The sequence below is a fragment of the Erinaceus europaeus genome, chromosome 10 (genome assembly GCF_950295315.1).
Source record: "Erinaceus europaeus chromosome 10, mEriEur2.1, whole genome shotgun sequence".
Taxonomy (NCBI): Eukaryota; Metazoa; Chordata; class Mammalia; order Eulipotyphla; family Erinaceidae; genus Erinaceus; species Erinaceus europaeus.
The window spans coordinates 46,322,343-46,338,533 of record NC_080171.1 but is presented as its reverse complement, the minus strand read 5'-3'; the positions used below and the strand labels follow the sequence as shown (position 1 = coordinate 46,338,533).

General features: G+C 37.4%; 1 protein-coding gene across 1 annotated transcript; it reads left to right on the top strand.

The window, feature by feature from the left end:
• The first annotated feature begins 1,989 nt into the window (after nucleotides 1–1,989).
• Nucleotides 1,990–2,379, top strand: LOC103121094 (transcription initiation factor IIB-like). The gene has a single exon (XM_060198978.1). It carries the CDS (start codon nucleotides 1,990–1,992, stop codon nucleotides 2,377–2,379), a length of 390 nt encoding a protein of 129 aa, XP_060054961.1.
• The last annotated feature ends 13,812 nt before the right edge of the window (nucleotides 2,380–16,191 follow it).

Genomic DNA, 16,191 nt, shown 5'->3' with positions numbered 1-16,191 from the left:
AAAGTTTTATGAAATGGACTAAAAACCTCTATCATCTATACTGTTTACATTTTATTTAATCTATTAAAATGCATATGCTTAAGTTATTTAAGAGTCCATGGCACTACATTACTAGCTATTTAGACTAGCAACTGTAAAATATATAGAACATTGGCAGAACACTTCACAACCTATACTTCAAAAGATTCTTCAGAGATTTAAATATAACAGCAAAGAAAACAAAAACAAAATAAATCAAATCAATGGGGTACATCAAACTGAAAAGCTTCTGCACAGATAAATGTATTACCAAACTAAAAGCAACTACAGCATGGGAGATCTTTATACAACATACTTTTGATAAAGGATGAATAACCAAAACTCATATAAAGCCCTCCTGAAACATGATGGCATAGGAAGACCTAATAGGGGTTGAATTGTTATGTGGAAAACTGGTAAATGTTATGCATGTACAAACTATTATATTTACCTATCAACTGTAAACCATTAATCTATCAATAAAGAAATTAAAAAAAACAAACTCTGTAAATTGAACACCAAAAAACAAACAATCCCATAAAAAAATGGGGTGAGGACATGAATAGAAACTTTACAGAGAAAGAGATCCAGAAGGTCAATAGAAACATGAGAAAGTGCTCAAAGTCATTGATTATCAGAGAAATGCAAATAAAGACAGTAATGAGAGAGTCATGTAGTGGTGAGCATTATAAGAGATCATAGTACTATGTCAAGAATCCTCAAAAGACCTGGGTTCAAGGCCCCACTCTCAACCTGCAACAGGGACACTTCAGGAGTGGTGGAACAGGTCTATAGGTGTCTATCTTTCTCTCTCCCTATCTCCACTACTCTCTTAATTTTTCTCTATCATGCAAAAAGAAAAAGAAAGAAAGAAAGAAAGACTTCCAGAAGTGTTGGATTCTTAGTGACCCAGCAATAACCCTGGAGGCCAAAAAAAAAGAAAAAAAGAAATGTCACTTTATACCTGTGAGAATGTCATATCATATATTAGAAAAGACAGTAACAACAAATGTTGGAAAGGATGTGGAGAAAACAGTGACACTCCTGCACTGCTGGTAGGGTATGCAAATTGGTCAAATGCTGGGCTAGCTTCACCAGAGAGAGAGACAAGGAACTCATGGCTGCGTGGTAATACAATTCTTTATTGATGCGGGAAGGCCCCAGAATCGGGTGTGAGCATAGTGGGTTTAGGCCACATGGAGCTAGCAAAATGACCGCCTCCTGCTATGCATGCCAGCCCTTCTCCAGGTCTTCTCCAGGTCCAGATGCAGAAGAGAAAGAGAGAAACCAGGAATAGCAATGGGCTTTATAGGGTAATAATGGAAGTGGCAAGTCAGGAACAGGACTGGCTAGGAAAGGGGGTAGAGAAAACAAGGCACTCTGGGAAGGTAGAAAGCTTCTATAGCAGCTGTTGCGAAGATTCTAAGCAGTGGGATTAACCAATACCCTGCAGGCAGGGTTGTTCTCAGGCAAAACAATGATTATGTAAATAGACCACAGCATCAAGCAATGCAGGGGAACTGGCATAATGCCCAACAGTCCAATCCCTGTGGAAGAGACTATGGAGATTTCTCAGGACACTAGAAATGGGCCTACCCTATGGCCCAGCAATTTCCATCCTGGGAATATATCCAAATGGAACAAAAACACCTATCATAAGTGATCCTTGTTTGCCTATGTTCATAGCAGTACAATTTGTGAAACTTGGAAACAACCCAGATGTCCAATAACAGATGAGTGGAAAATATCTCATAGGGTACAGTCTCTTCCTGTTCTTGTGTGAGCTGCTTCCTCAGGGGAAACTGTGGTGGCCATGAAGATGGCATCTACCAGCCATTTGGATGCTCTTCCAAGAGTTACGTGTCCAAACTATAAGAATGCTATTTTAGTGGAAGACTACAGAGCTGGCGATATGATCTGTCTTGAATGTAGCCTGGTTCTAGATGACTGGGTTATTGATGTGGGATCAGAATGGAGAACTTTCAGCAATGCTTTAAGCTCATCTTGAAGGCTTTAGAAACCAGTGTGGATTTGATTACAACTGGAAACTTCATGTCTAGATTTTGCTCCAACCTTTGTCTTCCTAAACAAGTTCAGATGGCAGCTACACACATTGCTCACAAAGTTGTGGAACTGGACTTGGTTCCTGGACGGAGCCCAATTTCTGTGGCTGCTGCAGCCATTTACATGGCCTCGCAGGTGTCAACTGAGAAGAGGACTCAGAAAGAAATCGGACATGTTGCTGGTGTTGCTGATGTTACAATCAGACAGTCCTACAGACTGATCTACCTCCAAGCCCCAGATCTGTTTCCTACAGACTTCAAATTTGACACCCCTGTCAATAAGCTTCCACAGCTATAAACTGAATCACCTATTGTCAAATTTTATGAACACTGAACTCTGCCTGTTGTACATAGCCTATACCAAGTGCTGGATTGAACCTCAAACGAGGAATTTTGTTAGGGTATATTAAGAAAATATAAAATGACTGAAATGATGTCTGAGATATTTTAAGTGTCCAAAGTAAAATAATCTGTTTTTTTAAATTTATTTTTTATAAAATGGAAACACTGACAAGTCCATAGGATAAGAGGGGTACAATTCCCACCACCAGAAAACTCTGTTTTCCATCCCCTCCCCGATAGCTTTCCTAGTCTTTATCCCTCTGGGTGTATGGATCCAGTGTCATTATGGGGTGCAGAAAGTAGAAGGTCTGGCTTCTGTAACTGCTTCACCATTGAACATGGGCACCGACAGGTTGATCCAGACTCCCAGCCTGTCTCTCTCTTTCCCTAATGGGGCAGGGCTCTGAGGAAGTGGAGCTCCAGGACACATTGGCAGGGTCGTCTGTCCAAGGAAGTCTGGCTGGCATAACATGGTGGCTAAAAAAGAGTTAACATATCAAGCCATACAAATTGTTAATTAATCATGAACCTAAAGGCTGGAATGTTGCAGATAAAGGTTTGGGGTTTCTGTTTTGGAAATAGCTAGTAGGTCTATTTCAGTTATATTCCAAAGGGCCCATGACTTCATTAGTTTTTTCCTGAGCCTGACATCTGATATGCAGGTGGACCCAAGTTATTGTCTGGGGAGATGATGTTATGGCTGGAAAATGGGCTAGAAAGCTGGATCAGGGAAGAGAGTTGCTGCCAAATATAAGAAAAGTGTATAAATATGTTGACTCATAGTTACAATGAAAAGAAAGAAAAGATCCTAAAGGCTGCAAGAGAAAAACAAAAAGTCACATACAGGGGAAAACCCATAAGACTATTATAATCTGTTATTTTTTACAACATCTCAACAAAAATTTCTGGGCAGAGTCAGTCCTTGGTTCTTCCCTAATTAAAAAAAAAAAGAGTCCACATATGTGTGTACCACTCAAAGTACTAATTGTCATTAGTAATGAATGAGGGTCAGTGCACTTGCTCCCTATAGTGGCACAGCTTTTTTGAAACACAGGAGGCTTTTTTTAAAAAAAATATGTTGCTGATTATCACCTAAAAAAAATCTCAAGAGTTGGTTTTCCTATTTTCCCAACAAACAATAGTTCAAGCAATCAAGTATATTCTAGTTACTATGAATCACTATGCTCATCACAGCGGCTATCTCTCCTCCTGCCACCTGCACTTCCTAATGTTCACTTTAGTATCTCTTTTCCTCTGCAGAGTCTCTAGGAATTAATATAAATATGTTCCTGGTGAAAGAATTCTACCTCAGGCAGGGGATTTATTTATGGCACTGGCTGAGAGTTGTTCACTAACAGTTATATCTCTAGGTAAGTCTGGTGACATTATGGAGTATTTACCATTTATTTCCTCATTCTCACATAAAAAGCAAGATATGCAAATGAGTACAACTCCATTATGTCTGGCTACACAATCCAGACTTGGCTTTACTTTTCATTTTTCTCTGTGCATATATAACTTTCAGTGTAAGATCTACTTCTGTCACATCTAACTCTCATTTTTCTGGCACAGTATACAGATGATGCCATGCATTTACTATATCCTGCATTAACCATGCCTATAAGAACCAGCATCATGAACAGTGTAAGCAAGACCTACCGATCTCAATTTCTGTTTAGTACAGAATACAACAAGGCCTAAGGTGGAAATAACAATGAGATGAATGTGGTACTTGAATCATTCAGGCTCTTAAGAGTCTTAACAAAGGTTGTTAACCTTTATCCCTGCCTATTAAAATTATCTGTTCCAAATTATTATTTTAGAAGCCTTGTGACAGGTGCATTGCTTCTAGCTCACTGATCCTGTAGGGAAATCCAGTATACCACAGCTGGCTTTGTGATTTGTACCACAAATTAAATTGCTTGGTTAGAGGGAAATCAATTGCTATTTTTACAAAAACTTCACAAAATGCTTGCAATCTACAATCTAATCAAAATCTAAAAGCCCCTTGTAGATTAGTTTTATTGGCTCACTTTATACTGCAGAACTGATGACTTTTCTCACAGAACCTGTACTGTTTCATTTCTTCCAACTATAGCACTGATTTTTTTCTGATAGCTCCAGGAAGAAATTAGTCCTTGAGCAGTTGCTCATCTTCAGGGAAGTATTTTTATCCCATTTGTTTACTTTTATCAATGCAAAATTATCATGCATCATTCTTTTCCACTGACCAAATATACTGGTCACCTATTCTAATATATCTATGTCAGTGGATAAGAATATTAAGTCATATATCAGTAAGGATAATTGCCTTGAAATTCTCAAAGCACATCAAACATTCATTCATTCCTTCATTCATAAAAATTCATTGAATACTTATTTTTTGTTAGACAAATGGATTATGAAAATTAAAGGAAATGAATAAAAACTTACCTTTATATTGTCAGAGAAACAATTCATTAACTATTTTCCTTATATACACACTATATATGTATATTATGTGTTATTCTATATACGCAATATACAACATTGACTTGTTCGTGAATTATTTATTGCTTCCAAGTCATAAAATATGAACTTTCTCATATCCCATATACTTCACATGACTACACTTGTACTTCTTTTCTTCATATCTCTGAATGATGCTTTAAATAATAAAAATATTGAAATAAAATGTTCACTCCTCCTACATGAAATTTTACAAGTTAGAGTGTTTCCTTTTGTGTCCATATAGCATGTTTTGTTGTTAGCTTCAAGCCATTAAAAAAAATCTTTTCTTAAGTCTGGGTAATATTCAGTGTCGGCACTTCCATTATTGATCTGGCACAGATTTAATTTAGACACTTTCAAAGTTGAGAGAATAGGAACTTTCTGCTTCTGCATTTCAATATCATCACTTCATAGCCAGCTGATTGAATTACAAACGAACAGAGGAAGAAAGTACAAGTATTGAGAACATGTATTTGAAATGTAAATATCTTTCTTTGAAATGGCTTCTTTCCATGACAGAAATAAACTTGAAATAAATCTCTATCATGTACTAAAATAGAATGATATTTTAAATACTGATAGTTATTTTTTGTAATTGATTTGATGATTATTCACAAACTTTAATATTACAAAATGACTGAAGAAAAAGTAATTGACATGGGGTTTCCATGATGCTATGCAATAAATCTGGCACTTAAAAAAAAAAAGGGAGGGAAATATTACACTAGAGATGAAGAACTGTTCAAGTATTCATTTCCTCTTGGTAAAGGTAAATGAACCACATGTAGTATAGGAAATGGGACATTTACAGTACCAACTTCTATATTTGAAGATCTGAGAGATGAGCTGCATATTTGGCAGAATAACAAAGGAACATCTGGCTTTTCACCATATCATGTGACTTTACAGTTCAGCCTACAACCTGTTCTAACTAATACAATTATTTATTTAGTTTATAAGATAGAATAATGCTCAGATATATGTGATGCCAAGGATTGATCTGGAGGCCTGACACATGTAAGTCCTATACTCTACAAATAAATTTAGAATAGTTAAAAATTTTATTTGAAAATTTATACCTTTTTTTCTCTCTCCAGATTATATTAGTTTCTTCACCACTTCTTCTAGCTTTGCTCTTCTTTTGTAGCCAGTCAACAGCGTCAGGTTGAGCCTGATGTAAAGTTTCGAGACCTCCTTTGAATCTGGAGAGGTGGCAGTCATTGACTATGTGGGTCATAGTCTGTCTGTAGCCGCAGGGGCAGTTCGGGTCGTCTCTGGCTCCCCAGCGATGGAACATAGTGGTGCACTGGCCATGGCCTTTTCGATAGCGATTGAGGAGGGCCCAATCATAACGTGCTAGGTCAAAGCCGGGTTGACGCTTGCAGGGGTCTGTGATGAGGTGTTTGTTCTTTACCTCAGCTGACTGCCAACTCTGTTTCTAAGAGACTGGAACAGAGAAGTTTAGTGTAGGCATAGGGGACCAGATTGGGTGACGAGACGTCAAGCGTTGGACAGGGTGGGCGAAGATATCCGCGTATATTGGCAGGTCCGGTCAAGCGTAGACGTGGGAAATGAACTTAAATGATGCCGCATCCCGACGAATATCTGGTGGGGCGATGTTGCTAAGAACTGGCAGCCATGGAACCAGGGTGGAACGGATGGTTCCAGAAATTATCCTCATAGAGGAATATAATTTGGAATCGACCAAGTGGACATGGGGGCTACGGAACCATACTGGGACACAGTATTCTGCAGTGGAATAGCATAATGCCAGAGATGATGATCGTAGTGTGGAAGCGCTCGCGCCCCATGAGGAGCTGGCCAGTCTTGCAATGATGTTATTCCTCGCGACCACCTTTGCTGCAGTTTTTATGAGATGTTCTTGAAATGACAGGGTGCGATCGAGATTAACGCCAAGATAGACTGGCTGTGCTTCATGCCAGATTCTTGTATCGCCAAGCTGCACATTAAGCTCACACGAGGCCGATATGGTGTAGATGGAAAACAGATGATACCGTTTTTGCAGTGCTAGGGATTAGTTGCCGTTTTTTACAGTAATCAGATATCAGAGTCTTTTGTGATATCATGTCTTTTGTGAGTGTTTCCTTGAGGATGTCGAACTTTGATGCCTGAGTTGCACAGCAGATGTCATCGGCGTAGATGAACTTCCTTGAAGAAGTTTCTGGGAGGTCATTGATGTAAATATTAAATAGCGTAGGAGCCAGAACAGAGCCCTGGGGGAGGCCACTTGAGACAAGTCTCCATCTGCTAGACTTGTCACCCAGATGCACCCAGAATCTTCTGTTTTGGAGAAGAAAATTTATACCTTTTTTTCTCTCTCCAGATTATATTAGTTTCTTCACCACTGAAACTGGAAATTAAATACAGTGAATTGAATGTTTAAATCTTTAAAAAATACTATTTCTTGCTCTTTTTTATAGCTGGTCAATAATGAAATAAAAACATCTTCAGTTTGACTACCTCAACTTTGCTCAGAAGAGTTAATAGTAACAGTCATTTGATAATTCTTATAATAATTCAGTTCATTCAATAATTTTGACATGATCATTTATCACTCTTAATTCTTTAATTACTGTGGACAGTGAGGAAGAATGAAGATAAAATATGTAGGTCACTAGATAAACTACATGAAAAATAGATTATTTTAAAACTTAGGAGTTCATTATTAAATTATATCTAGAAATAGCACATCCTTTATACTATGCTTACAGAGGCATTACACGGACATGTTGTTAATTAGTATGATTAGATTCTCTGTTCAGGTCTTATGTAAGTAAGTGATCTAGAGTCAGGATCAGAAATTAGTTAAGAAAAATGAGACATCTGCCTAATGTATGACATTAAAGACATATTAAAATAAACAATATTAAGAGAAAATGTTTCAAATGCAATATTTAAGACAACTGAATGTGAATGGAAATAATATTCTTGCCAAAGCTAGATAGTATCTTTAAAGAAAAAAAAAGAGTTTAAAAAAAAAGAGTTCTAAGAGTTCTAAGAGCAGTTATGCACCTGACTGTTACATGTTACTATGCTGACCCCGAATGAGTCTCAACACTCCCCATCCATGAGAGTCCCTAGGGGCAGGGGCACCCACATTACCCATGGGATAGCAACTCCATCCTGCATTGCCCTGGTTATAACATTCTCATGGGAGTGACGTGATGGTTGATGTGATTCTGGATGAAGTCATCTGTCTGTGATTGCTATGAAACATAAGACCCCAGGTGCATTGATGGGCACCTTTGCTGGAGAAGTAGCCACCTGGTCCATTCCACTCTGAATTACCAAGTTCTCCCCCTACCAGGAAACCGAGATTTGGTGCAATAGTGCTACCAGGTGGATGTCTTTTCCAGCCTGTGTAGCAGGGAAGATATCAGCCATGGCTCTCCCCACATGCATGTGGACCCCAAGTTTGTTAGAGCATTGTCCCTGCTAGTCCTCCATGCCTCAGAGAGGAAAGAGTCCCTGCTAGTCTGTGGGGCAGGGCCACCTGCAGTATGTACCTGTTCAGTTTTAACATGCACAGACCCATTTTACACAAGAAGGTGCAAATGATGGAAGTCACAGAGTATTTGCACAACATCCTTAAAACAAAGTCATCCCCATGCCTTCCTGAATATCCCCCAAGTAGTTCTTCAACCCTTAAATAGTATATTATTTATATTATATTACATTATATTGTATTAGCAAAATAAATATTCTTTATCTCTAAAAAATAAAAAAAGTATAGAAAGGGGAACTTGGACTGGGTTTGGTGTACTGCACCAAAGTAAAGGACTCTGGGGCAAGGGTTGGGGGGCAGTGCTTAGGTCCTGGAGCATGATGGTGGAGGAAGACCTAGGTGGGGGGTTAGAATGTTATGCAGAAAACTGAGAAATGTTACATGTGTACCACGTACCAAATACTATACTTACTTTCAACTGTAAACCTCTAATCCCTCCAATTGAAAAAATAATGAAAACTTCATTTCTCATGGAAAAAAGAAACTACATTTTGAGACCCACTATTTCAAAACAAAGACTCCTTGATCTTTAGATTTCAGTTTACAAAATTTCTCTTTTAAATGAAAATTGACAAATCACCTAAGTTTTTCATGCTACATTGCTACATATGTACACATAAAATCATATTCTAATACATCTATAATTTGTTCTTTGTTGATTAATTAAATTAAGTCATGATTTAAACATGGAAGATATTTTTCTAGTCTTATCAAACATATACAGCCATATAACAAAATATACCTTTTATTATCCTAATAAAATACCACTTCTATAACCCCAAATTGTGGGAAACGTTGAAGTGTCTTCTGTGTCATAGTGTCACCTTTTCTACAAAGTTATAAAACTGGAATCATAAAAGTATGGAACTATTTAGGTCTGCCTTCTTTCCTTTAGAGTAGTGAATTTCAGAGACTATATGGTGTATGTGTAGTTTGTTTCTTTTTTCTTGCTGTAGAGCATTCCATTGTATGGGAGAGTCGCCACTTAACTAGTTTCCATTGGAAGAGCACTGGATTGTTCCCAGTTTGGTGTAATTACAAAGAAAACTATTAAAAATATTTGCATGCATTATCTGGTGGAATTAGGATGAGGATGGAGAGGAAAATTTGCAGTGCCTAAATAGCAAACTTTTCTGTAGACATCATATCTTAATCCTTTTAATCCTTTTTTTAAGGATTTTACATATAAAAAGTTTACTTATTTAATGTTTCCCAACCTAAGTATCATTTTATTGAGAGAATTCTAAGCTTTATTCGGTTCTCTTTTTTTCCCTTTTCTATGATAGTACTGAAATTTCAGTGACAAGAAATGTGGCATGTATTTTACAACATGCCTAATAAGCAATAGCCTAGTAGAACTGATGAGATATCTATGTCAAATATGTATAAAAATAAAATTTCATAATGTTGTTAGAAAATAAGCAAGGTTTAACTAACATTAATATCATAGCAAATTTAAAGAGCCTGACTATTTTATAAATAATCTGAAATAAAGTTATGTGTCATTTATGTTCATTGTTAGTCTTTGCTTATATGTAACTAGTATATATCTTAACTAATATAATGAACTGTTATCTGATTTCATGTTATAAACCAGATCTAAAAACAAAAGTTATTTAAAAATATGTCTTGTAAAAGTTTTCTGCATGAACCACCTGGGAACAAAAATTTTAATTGCTACTTTAAAAATAGTAAATGATTTTAGATAAGCACAAGAATTTTAAATTTACATAGGCACAAGTACAAATTCTGTCACTGGTTAAAAACTTCATGTAAAATTTTGAGCAATTTATTTACTTAATCTCAGTCTCCTGTCTTATTTTGAGAAGTGAGACTTGACTTATTCTGAATTAGTCTAGGAACTTAATAAATATTAGCTATTACCATCACTGTCACTTCAATGGTACATCCCCTCCTAAGTGTTATGATCATATTTCATCATCATTTATGACAGTTTTGGTTTAACATGTAAATTATAATTTACCAGAAATAGTTGTTACCAAATATGAAAGTTTCTATAAATATATACTCTATATAAAATATAGCACCTTATTTAGCTGTCCTATATGAAGAAAATGCAGTTCAAATACATCTACTCTAAACTGAGCACATCATAAAAGAATGACTATTAAGTTATTTATCTACTTATCAGTAGACATTGCATTATATAAGATTTCTACTGGTTTAATTAAGTTTCCATTTTACTAAATCTGCAAATATACTCCTCTCCCAAGTCCCCAAACAAATATCACAGTATCACAGATCATGAATTTTTCATTTCTTTACATTCTTCCAGTCATTTAAATATTGTAAATAGGATCTAGTAGATTTTTATTGCCATGAATTTTTAAAACTCATATAGATGATCTTTTTGTCCATATGCTAGCACAGATAGTATTCTGACTTTAGAAATCAGAGATTCCAAATGTACTAGTGGCTTTCATATAATTAACATAAAGAAGAACTTGAGGGCAGAAAGTAGCTTATATAGTAGTGCACACATATTACCATAAAGAGATGGTGGTTCATGAGAAATGCTACAGTTATCTATCCTCTCTGTCTTTTTCTCTCTCTCTATTTGCTTTTTATCTACCAAAAAAAAATAGTAAAAAGGGGAGAAAAGAGGGCAGTCATAGTGCAGGCACTGGAGACCTGCAATAACTGTAGTTAAAATAAATAATAAAGAAATTATCTTGGGGCCAGGCTGTGGTACATCTGGTTGAGCGCACATGCTACAGTGCTCAAGGACCCAGGTTCGATCCCCCAGTCCCCACCTGCAGGGGGAAGCTTCATAAGCATTGAAGCAGGTCTGCAGGTGTCTCTCTCTCTCTCTCTCTATCTCCCCTACCCTCTCAATTTCTGGCTGTCTCTATCCAATAAATAAAGATAATAATTAAAAAATAAACTAACTCATGATTATAGATCTTAATATTATCTCATTGCATGAAACATAAATTCAAGTAGCTTTAATTGGATGCTTACTATATGCTAAATCAAAGTGTTAGTTTATACTTTCATGTTTTATATTTTATCATTGGCCATTCATTGATCTGGAAATTAAGATTGATTTTTTTTCAATAAATATAAAAATGTGAGTACATTTTACAGTGTTTAAATGTAAAAAAAATGGAAGATACAGATGAAGGTAGATGATGATAGAAAGATAGATTGATAGACAGACAGACACAGATAGAAGATAGATCGATGATAGAGCAGCACACTGCTCAGCTCTGGTTTATGGTGGTGCTGGGGATTGTACCTGGGATCTCAGAGCCTCAAGCATGAGAGTCTCCATTATGCTGTCTTCTGAGCGCTTAATATAAAATTTTTATAAAATATTTCACTGGAATACCTGATTAGAAAAGGAGGTACTGGTGAAGAGGCAACTTATAAATTGGCAAACTACTCCACAGCATAGACTTTAAAGCAAACTTCAAAAAGAGAAAAGTATTGTCTTGTTTTATGTAATGTTAGGCCTATACATATTTAGGATTTTTTCAGGAAAAATCATGCAGATTTGTGTAGAGGTAGGAATGTTCAGTTTAAAAACATTCAATGATAATTATATAGCACAAGTTTAGAAAATGGTGAGAAATCATACCAGAGATATAATGAGAAGGAATAGAAAATGTAGGGCTCCAATGTACAGTCTCCAATAACCTCATTTGCTTGGCCTAGAGACAAAACCTTTAATCAGTACAAAGGAATTTGTAAGGCCTTATCTTTGTCCACTTAAAGCCATAAGGGTTTGGTTGGTATCCACAAGGACTGAGAAACCTCTGGTGGAGCTTGCACAGTAGTTGGGGATACCTCCTGTGGGTCACAGTGTGGGCCTGCCCTGCATTTGGCTCTGTAGATGTCCACCAGGACAGACTAGGGTGATTGAGGACCTTCCTTGTGTTCAGGGCATGGGCTGGAAGGGGCCTAATTAGGACCTACTAGGACTAGCAGGCCTCAGGCATGCTACAGGTCTTTGGCTGAAGTGACAGCTAGGACAGAATCTGGCTTGGCTAGGTTGCACAGCAGCCACTATTGAGTCCCTTGGCAGGGGCTGTGTGGAGGTTTGGAGACCTTCCCCTCAGATATGGTGCAAGTCTACCCTGGGCATGACTCTGCTGGTGCTCTCTGGGACTAGCAGCCTTCAGATAAGGCAAGTGGCAATAGGGGGGCCTAGTCTGGTTTGACAGTACACTCTGCCCCAGAATGTGGCTGGACTGTGATATGCCAATGACTAGCAAACCTCTGGCAGATATGGGACCCTCCAAGAGCAGGGTTTGGGTTAGGTGGGGGGTTGTTATCATCAAGAGACAGAAATTCTCACCATTAGATGAGTGGGTGCTAGGAGGCTTTAAAAATGGTGGTACAGGAGACTGGAGGCTGGGGAATCCATGCAGGGTGTTCCACCATATGTGAACACCAGGGTAGGTCTGCCAGAGGCACCGGAGTTCCAGGCATGGTGGGAGGCTGGTCCAGTAAAGTGTCTTGGATACAGTTAAGATTACTGTTGTAACTTTGGCTGTTTTGCTTTTGATTGGGGTCTTCAGAGTTGCTTATTATTTGGCCTTGCATTGAGCCCTGGGTGGAAAGGATCCAAACCTTTAGGCTGGCCTTTTTTCCTCTCCTGCATTCCTTATGTTTCTCCTCCTCTGCCTTTACATTTTCTGTGTTTCAAGGAATCATTTCTATAATTGTGAGTTCCTATAGGCCTTCAATTTGCTGTTATCTTTGCCTCTGTTTCCCAGTAAACTAACCCAGAAGGGTTAGAGGATCACTATCTTCAGGTTTTTCTCCTGTTGATATAATGGCACTGAAACATGTCAATTCTGGAGTCTGATTAAATGTTAGGGTCTGAACTCACCTATCAAAAGGCACAGAGTAGGAATGTGGATCAAGAAACATGATCTACATGCTGTCTATAAGAGACACACTTTACCCAAAAGGACAAGAACAGGTTCAGAATGAAAGGATAGAAAACCATCAGACAAGTTAATAAACTGCAAAAAAAAAAAAAAAATCCAAGATAGCTATATTCATATTTGATAGAATGGACTTCAAAATAATAATTAACACAATGAAAGACAAGAATGGTCACTACATAATGCTCAGGATATCAGTTAACCAAAAAGAGCTCAAGATAATCAACATTTATGCTGCAAATGAAAGGGCAGCAAAACATGTAAAGCAGCTATCAAGACACATAAGAAAGTATATTGACATGGTTAGACTTAGAGTGATTGGGAGAGTGAAGTAATGAGGAGGAGAGAAGGGTATCTAGGCCTCAGTAGAAAATATTTGATTTATGTTGTCTTTTTTAGGTCTTTCCAATTGCTTGCTGCCTTTATTGAGTGAGTAAACTCACTGCAGACTATTACACACTTTTACTTTAAGGGCAAGAGACAAGCAAAATTTAATGATGGCCCTTTAGGTCACTACCAGGCCACTCCATTATCTGAGGCTCTCATCAGGGAATCCTTGGATTCTCACATAGATATGGGGATGCAGAGGTTACACAGGCTCCTGAGCTAAATATGAATAGATATGGGCCCTATCAAATGGGTGAGGTTAACAGTTAATGGTATTTATATAATTTCCTCATATTTGGGAACTACTCTCTGCCCCAATCCAGCTTTCTAGTCTCATTCTCAACTCTGACAGCATCATCCCAAAGAATACTTTTAGCCCACCTCCATGTTAGCTAGGAGGCAAAAATTACTAAAGTCATAGTCCCTTGGAATATACCTAAAATAGACTTCCTAGTTTCTTCTTATGCAAAAACTCTTAGTTCCATCTGCTCCACTCTTATCTTTATGTTTCTGATTATTAAATAATTTGTCCTGCTTTATATCTTACCATGTTTCAGTCACCAACTTGCAGATGCTACCATGATGTCATCCTGACTTCTCTGGACAGATGACTTCATCAATGTGTCCTGGAATGTCGCCTCCCCAGCACCCTGCCCCACTAGGGAAAGATAGAAACAGGCTGGGGGTATGGATTGACTTGCCAATGTCCATGCTCAGCAGAGAAGGGATTATAGAAGCCAGACCTCCCACTTTCTGCATCTCATAAAGAATTTTGGTCCATACTCCCAGAGGGATAAAGAATAGGGAAACTTCCAGTGGAGGGGATAAGATACGAAACTCTGGTGATGGGATTTATGTCAAATTGTATTGTAACCCTCTTGTCCTATAATCTTGTTTATCATTATTAAAGCACTAATAAAAAAAGGGGGGGAGAAAGTACATTGATAACAACAAACAACACAGTAATAGTAGGAGACTTCACACTCTCTCAAGAAAACAGATCAACCAGGGAGAAAACCAACAATGAAATAAGAAAAATACAGAGATGAAAAGGCTAGACCTAGGATTTATTTGGGTCCTGTCGTTTTTTCTTTTAGTGAGTCTGTCCAAGGGTTTGTCAATTGTGTTTACTCTTTAGAAGAATCAGCTCCTAGTTTCATTAATATTTTGAATATTTTTTAAATGTTTATTTCTGCTCTAGTCTTTATTATTATTATTATTATTCCTTTTGCTTGTTTTAGGTTTCCCTTGTTCTTTTTTTCCCTAGATCCTCTAGGTGAAAAGTCAGCCTATTTATTTGGACCTTTTGTTGTTTCCTCTTAGTACTACTTTGCCTATAGCACAAATATTCTGATAGCTCCTGTCTTCATTTCATTAGTTTCCAGGAACTTTTTAATTTACTTTTTAATTTCCTTTCTTGCCCAATAGTTGTTGAGTAGTGTATTGTTCAGTTTCTATATCTTGGTGCTTTCTTTAATGTCCTTTTTGCTGCTGAGTGTTAGTTTAATTCCACTATTGTCTGAGAAGATGCTTGGGGTGATTTTAATGTTCTTTGATTTATTCAGTAAATGTTAATTTAAGGGCTGATAATTTTTAGCAAGGTACACACAGCTCTGATAATTTTTTAAACCTTGTAACTATTTTCATTGTGTTTAAATTTTATGCTTTTTGGGGCTGGGCGATGGGGTGCCCAGTTGAGTGTACACATTACTATGCACAGGAAGTCTCGTAGACAGCATATAGGTAAATCATATGCTAGGTCACAAGACCGCATCAAAAAATTAATTATAAGGAAGAAAAAAAGAAATTCTGAATATTATGATAATTAGAACTTACAAAAATTATATCTGGATGCCGCTTTGACATGTATATGGCCCAGGTTTGAGCCCAGCCTCCATTGCACTGATTTCCAAAGCAATATTTTTAAAAAAGTTATATTGTCATATTATATATATATACATATATGTTTACATATTATTATACATAATTTGTGTATTTGTTGGATAGAAACAGAGGAAAGGGGAAGATGAAGAAGAAGAGGCACCTGCAGTACTGTATCACACCTCAAGAGGCTTTACCCCTGCAGGTGGGGACTAGAGGCTTGAACTCAATTCTTTATGCATGGTAACATGTGCACTCTATTGGGTGTGTCACTGTCCAGTTTCTTAATTAATTAATTTTGTATAGAGACAAATAAATTGAGAGGAGAAAAAGAGTGAAGGAGGGAGTCCTACAGCACTGCTTCACTACTGGGCTGGTGAACTTTCTCCCCTACAGGAGGGGACCACAGGTTTGAGTCCGGATCCTTGAGCATGGTGACATTTACAGACCACATTGTCATGGCAAGCACCCAGATTCAAGACACCCTGCCTCATCCCTTGCAAGGGGAAAGTTTGCAAGCTGTGGAGTAGGTTTGTAGGTGTCTCACTTTCTCTTTCTCTAGCTCTAC

What these genes read in the sequence shown, in the direction of transcription:
- LOC103121094 (XM_060198978.1), top strand. Translation starts at nt 1,990, where the DNA reads ATGGAGAACTTTCAGCAATGCTTTAAGCTCATCTTGAAGGCTTTAGAA.